Below are 6,717 nucleotides of genomic sequence, written 5' to 3'. Positions count from 1 at the left end.
TGCCCCTTTACGTTTTTGTTTCTCCATGAGCCAGCTCAGAATGATGATGGGAAAAACAAGATCCCAGACCCCAGCCCAGCAAGACACTACATCTTCCGGGCCGGGACCGCCGAGGGGAGGCCGGTCCCCGCGCAAGCAGGAGCCGGGGGTGCCGGAGCCCGAGGTGCTGGAGTCTGGGCTGATAAGGATGCTGGCAGGCACCTCGCAGGAGGGTCTCCCCAGTACCAGGGAATGCGGGTAAAGAACCAGCAGGCCAGACAGCTCTCTTACAGCATGTTTTATTTGCAGCGGGGTTTCCAGGGTAGCACGTGTGGCCCGAACCACGGGGTCTGCCTGCTCGGGGGGAGCCGTGCCGTGGGCCTGGAGGGGCTCTTTGCCCCCAGCCCCGGGGGTAGGCAGCGGGCCGAGCAGCGCTGGGGCTGCCCCTCTCTCCCAAGAAACATTTGCGGGACGCGCTTGAGCGAGGGGGAGAAGGCCCCGGGGGGGGAGAGCAGCGGCCCCGGGGTCGGTGGCATGCGCGGGGTGCCGGCCCAACCCGAGCCCCTCATAGTGCCTGGTATGTCCGTCGGGGAGGCGGCGTCTCGGGCGTCCCCGGCCCCGAGTCGATGCTGGCGCTGGGCGAGAGGGAGTCGGCGTCGCGGAGGCGCAGCCCCTGCTCCTCCGCCGGGGAGAGGCGGTCCACGATGCTGGAGAGGCAGTCCAGGCTGGACAGGGCGCTGCCCTGCTCGGCGGCATACCCTGAAGCCGAGGCGGCGAGGGGGATGGGGGGAGAAGAGCGCGTTACAGAGGGGTCCTGAGCAGCCCTCCCCCAGTGCCGCAGGAAGCGGGGCGGCCCCCCCCACCCCGGTCCTGCCTCCACCCTTCGCGCCCGCGGCTGCCGGAGGGTCGGTCTTACCGTGGGCCATTTCGGAGCAGTAGACTGTGTCGAAGCTGCTGCCTCTTGCTGACCAGACGGGGCTGCCGCAGTCGGCCTGCAAGACAGCAAGGGACCAGTGTCGGGTCCGGCCACCCGCACAGCGGGGCTGCTGGGGCGCTCCCCTCAGAGGGAAAGCGCCTTAAAGCCGGGAGGGGGAGAGCCCCAGCGACCCTGGGTTAGAGGGGCAGCAGCTCCCTGCTAGGCTGCCGCTGGGCAGTGGCTTCCCCCTTCTGCCCCCGCCCCCCGGTTTACCCCTCTGCCGCTCCGAGCTAAACCGGGTGGGGGTCCTAGGCACTAACACGTGTCTCTGGGGCCTGGAGCGCTTGTTTGAGTGCACTCGGGCAGCGTCACCCTCCGTCCGCCCGTCCCCCCCCATGCTTTCTCAGAAAGCCCATGTGCATGCTCAGCGTTACATCTGAGAAAGGACCTGCTTTAACACAAATTGTCCGAATCCGGCAGCATTCGGCCCGACCCAGACCTATGGAGCCAGCCCCACGACTCTGGGCCGAGGGGAGCCTTCCCGTGAGGTTTCCTGGGGTCCCCACAGCCCCATCGCTCCTGCCCCTCTCTTACCATCCCATCGGAGCAGCTGGAAGTGGGGCTGGTCGGTTCGGAGCAGCTCTGTCCCGGCAGGTGATAGTAGTTTTCTACCTGTTCCCTCAAGAGCTTCTGGAGGCTCTCGATATATCTGATGGCGTTTCTCAGGATTTCTACTTTGGGGAGTCTTTGGTTGGGGTTGGCGGTGGTGCACCTCTTCAGGGTCTCAAAAGCCTGGTTCACTTTCTTCAGCCTCCTCCTCTCCCTCATGGTGGCCGCCTTCCGCCGGTCCATTGTGGTGGATTTCCTCTTACAGGCTTTGCAAGCCCACATGAGGCAGTGGCCGGCCTGGTGGTGGCCGGTGGGAGCTCGGACATGCTCCTCTTCCTCGGAGCAGGCGGGCTCGGGGGGCTCGTGGGAGCCGAAGGCAGGCAGGTCCCTGGGCTCGAAATCCTCGGGGAACTCGCCCTCCGGGGAGGAGAGGCAGGAACTGTCATAGAAGAGCTCGGAAGGGGAGAACTGGCAGCTGTCCATCACCTCCATCCCTGAAGCGGAGGCGTCAGTGCGGAGCGGCAGTCACCAGCTCTGGGCGGGTAGCTCTGCAGCGCGCTGGGGCAATTTCCTCAGTAATTAACGACCTGAGATGAAGTGTCTTTTGGCTAATGCGGGGGGCCCTTATATATACATGTAAAGGGAGGCTGGTCCGCAGCGGCCGGTCTTTATTAGCATATCCCACCACATCCCCTGCCGGGGGCTGTCTGGGCAAGCCTCCTCCAGTCCCAGGAGACAATTTGCTCCGCACCGCTCCTTTGGAAAGCCGTGAGCTGGGCACTTCGCTGATGAACGACCTCCCAAAACTGGTTGTGACATTTCCGAAGTTAAAACCAAGTAATGGGAATGCAATTTCGTTATGGGAAAAGAAAGTGGGGTAGTGGACGTGCACGAACCGCTGACATTTCGTACAGAGCCGTTTCTCGTCCCTGTGTTCCCATCTCCCATCACACGCCTGCTGTCCCCACTGGAGAACTTACATAGAGCCCTCCGATAGCGCCTATCTGAGTATCTTTACTTCCCGCAGCCAACAGACCAGGTCTAACCTGAAACAACTAACCCCTCTTTTCAGAACTAAGTTTGTTCTTTGATTTTGGGAAGATCTTTGTCCTGTGATTAAAGCTTTGTCAACAACCGTTTAAGTTTACAAATTAGAGGATGTACAGCTACGTGTGGCAAGGAGAGACAACGATAAGGGAAACCCAAATCTTAGTGCTTACACGGGAGGTAGTCACAAAATAAAAGGCTACGTGTTTGCAGCAAGTCAAATCTCTTTCCATTCTTTCTCCTACTCCTGTGACCTAGTGTTGCTAGAGACACAGCAGTCGGGCAGTGCCTTGGGCTTGCTAATTTTCTGCTTTCAGGCAAACTTGCACCGTTACAGATGCGTCCCAGCTGCCAGTGCAACAAACCCCTCCTGGAAGTGTAAAATTTCTAACCCCGCAATCCCTAAGTAACTTTACACAAGTCGGGGACAAAAGCTTTGCAGAGCTCCAGCCGCAGCAGTAGCTGAGAGGAGTGGTGCAAGGGTCATTAGAGTGGTAATGAAGCCATTTAACAGGCATTTGCTAATGTGCAGGAATCCTTTGGTTTCATCCAGGTGGCTTTTGTAGTTGAGGAAAATATTATGAGAAGGCAAAGAAAACTCTCTCTACCTGGGAATAAAATTATGTGACCTAGGTTGATTCAAAAGGGGAACAAGTGACCCAGCAGAGGTTCAAACGCTACGGAGCTGGTCTGGGCGCCCAGGAAAAAAAGACATTTTCAATTAGCTTTTCTTCAGGAAGAGTAGAACGATTGGGTTATCTCAAGGAGCAGCTCTTGAAGTGAGCAAGGAGGGCAGGGAACACTTCATTAGAAAGCTGTCTGGCAGAAGTGCTCACGGCTAGAAAGCCCGAACCGCCCGGGAGAGCGGCTGAGAGCTGCGGCTGAAGAGACCTCATCTGCTCTACCTTCTGTCCAACCCCAGAGAAGGCGGATTTCCACTCTTAAGCTAAAACTTTTCCTACAAACAAACAAAAAAACCAAAAAAACATAAAACAAACAAAAAAAGCCCAACAACAAAATAACAACCCACGAACCAACTAAGCAAACAAACATGCACACACCCTTCTTTCTACGAATGAATGCATAATTGACTGAAGGTTGGGATAGGCTGCATCTGCATCGCTTGGGTTTATTTGGACCATAAACGGGGGGAGCCCCCTTTGAAATGAGTAGTGTAGGAAAACCAAAGAGCTGATAAAAGAGTAAAGTTATAAAAAGGGGGAACCTCAGAATTTAGGGCTTGTGCCGCGCCGAGGTGCAGGTTGGGTCACATGTGAACAGGGCTGTTCCCCATTGTTTTCCCAAGAAACCATCAGTCAGGAGGGATTCGGGTCGGCATTGACTTCACTGGGCTGTGGTGTGCGTGCACATACATATGATTTACCACTTTTGAGCTGGCTAAAACTGACCCGTTTACAGATTTATGCTTTGTGCACGAATAAATTTTTAAGTTGCCGGTTGCAGTTCCGATCACCTTTCAGAGGTTTCTTTCCAAGCAGGCACTGTGGTTCCCCCTGTGCCCAATGCCAACCCCCTGTCTGGGTCCCGCTCTCCTGGCGTGCAGAGTTTCAGCTCGCAGCTTTCACTCCTAATCCAGTGGGACTGGGGTTGTTAAGAAACGTGCCTTTTCCCAAAAGTCCTTGAGGAGTTTCGAAAATTTGTTTCCTTGAATATTTTGGGGGAAGGGAAAGAAAGGATGGAAGAGCCTGTCACTCAGATAGAAAAAAATCTGTAATGAGTACCCCTTGAAAGCTCCCGGCTCCTCGGGTAAAGTGATCTCAAAACAAATTTGCAAAAGTGCAGTAGGCGAGTGGAACTAAAGAAAGGGGAGAGAAAACATAAACTACAAGGCTGGCTAACGAGACTGATGGGGGGGGAGGGGGGGGCGTAGTACTGCATTTCATGAGACGAGAAGCTCAAGTCTGGGAAGCGTGAACAGCCGCAGACACTGTCTACTCCTGGAGACTGGCAGGGAGACAACGGGGAAGGTGTCAGAACTTCTTTAAATTGTGTTTCTCACCCCAAGCCTCCTCGCTCCGCAGCAATTGCCATGCAGCACCCATTTCTGGAGGTTTTCAATCCCATGCAGGGACCATTCCAGAACGAGCAATCCTTTTCCAAGGCCTATGCCTTTCTACTTGAAAAAAGAAAATCCGTCTGAAACCGTAAGTCACCGGGCCGGGTGGTGAGAGGTGTTTGGGACCTACCTGAGTGTGCTGGCGCTCGGCCCTGGAAAGCACCCTCCGCCCGCTCCTCTCCTAAGCCGGAGTGAACACCCCGGGCCCCGCTGCGGGACAGCAGCTGGCAGCGAGAGCTTTATTTCGGGGTGTATTTTATTTAACGGTGCGAATAAAGGGGACGGCTACAGAAGGGAAGCCGCGGGCTCGCCATTCCGGGCTGCCTTCACACTCTGCCTGTCCCTCCAGCCGTCGGTGGGTGCCGGTGGCTCCTCCGAGCCGCCCCGCCAGCAAAACTGTTTCCCAGTTGGGCCGTCGTGGCTGGGGCGCTCGCAGGCGTGTGAGAAACGTTTGGTTCCCTCCAGCGCTGGGAACCGTGCGCACCTAAGTAAACACATCAGTACCTGCCAGAGGGATTTCTATAGAAGACAGCTGAAGAAGGCATTGGCCTCTGCTGGCACTCTGGGACTCCCAAGAGAGATCAAAGGGACACGAGGGGGGGGGGGGGAGGGGGGCTAGCAGCCTTGAGACTGGGAAAAGTTGCTAGTTCCTGTTAGCGGAGGGACGTCCCAACGAGCACACGGTTCAATAATTCAACCTCCTCCCTCCCCAGCCCCTCACTCCCATTTCCCAGATCCTTCTTCACAGAAAGGTGGAAGCTCTGAAACAAACCGTACGGGCTGCGCAAGGCAGTAGTGATCCAAGCAGGAATTTTCCCCTTGGATGCTGAGTCGACGCCTGCCTGCTCTGCCCTCTAACTCAGAAAACAGTCTGAGCAGCCCGCCTCCCTCTCTGGGTTGCGGACTGTTGGTTGTACGGAGGAAAATAAAGGTGCTCATTTTAAAAAGTAATTTAAACACTCGTTCGTGCCACTTCAGAGAGGAGCTGTGACAAAGCAGCGGTATCAGGGACATCCCGTTGTTTCCCCCTGTCCTCGCTGCCCGAAGAGCGTTGCGGCTCAGCGGGCACTCTCGGCAGCGGGGACGAGCGGCGAAGCGCAGCCGGGCCGGGACTCACCCCCGCACCGCCGGTTGCTGTTCCCGCTCCCTTGCTCTCCTCGGGCAGCGAACAGGTGGCTGTCCCGAGAAGCGGAGCCGAGCAGGTAGAGGAGACGGAGGCCGGTGTTCAGCTCCTGTTCGTCTCTCCCGTGTTAAATAAGCAGCAGCGCGCCGGAGGAAGAAGGCGGGGGGGACTTGTATTAATATAAAAACTTCGGTGACTCTGTGCCTGCGTGGCCTCTCCGGAAAAATACTTGATTAAATCACAAACTTCTTGTCCTTACCTAGTTATTACCCTTTGATTTGTGTTTCCAGGGCCCTGTTTGCTTTGGCTGGGGAACTTAGGTTAAGATTATCGTTATTAATATCAAACACAAACATTTTAATTGCAAACACACTGAGGACCTTCACTGGGAAGCCCGGCATGTCACCCGCAGCCGCGGGGGTCACAAAGAGTCTCATTGGGAGGTACTTTCTTTATTTATTGAAAAAAATAACAACCCCATCCTTTACTCAAACTTAGTCCAAACAATCGCTCAAGTTACTCTGCTGCCGGAGAACCTGCCATGGGGGTCCTACCGGTTCGTTGATGTTAATGCTGGGCCGAGGGCAAGCCCAGCAGTCGGCTTGGCGGAGTGCTGGCGGTACACTGAGGCTTTGGGGTGCTTCAACAAAGTTCTCGCCCTGATTCGGGGAACGATTCCTGCGGGGCTTGGTTCGACCGGAGCTGCCCCAGCCGCGGTGAGCTGCGTGTGGCCTTTCCCTCTGATCCGGCGGGTATCGGAACGAGCTAAGAAAGGCGACGAGCTGCCAATTCAGTAGGAAATACTCTATTGCTGATTAAATTAAGCAAACTAACCTCTTCGCTTTCTCGGCAAAACGCGGAGGTTACGTACAGAAACCCGCGTTCCCCCAGCGCGCCGCTTTCTGAAACGCCCTAGAGTTCCCCGAGGCAAAGGGGATAGTTTGAAATGGATCAAAAGGGGGGGAA

At 56.0% G+C, this 6,717-nt stretch overlaps 1 protein-coding gene across 1 annotated transcript; it reads right to left on the bottom strand.

Moving 5' to 3' along the window:
- Nucleotides 1–261: 261 nt before the first annotated feature.
- On the bottom strand, nt 262–2,537 carry MYF5 (myogenic factor 5). Its single transcript, XM_030450742.1, has 3 exons — nt 1,490–2,537; nt 896–971; nt 262–738 (listed from the first exon to the last, which is right to left on the bottom strand). The coding sequence occupies exons 1-3, from the start codon at nt 1,994–1,996 to the stop codon at nt 545–547; spliced, it is 777 nt and encodes a 258-aa protein (XP_030306602.1). The 5' UTR covers nt 1,997–2,537; the 3' UTR covers nt 262–544.
- Nucleotides 2,538–6,717: the final 4,180 nt, after the last annotated feature.

This window comes from Calypte anna, chromosome 1 (assembly GCF_003957555.1).
Source record: "Calypte anna isolate BGI_N300 chromosome 1, bCalAnn1_v1.p, whole genome shotgun sequence".
In the NCBI taxonomy this organism is placed as follows: Eukaryota; Metazoa; Chordata; class Aves; order Apodiformes; family Trochilidae; genus Calypte; species Calypte anna.
The sequence above is the reverse complement of the archived record's forward strand: the minus strand, read 5'-3'. Positions and strand labels throughout refer to the sequence as shown.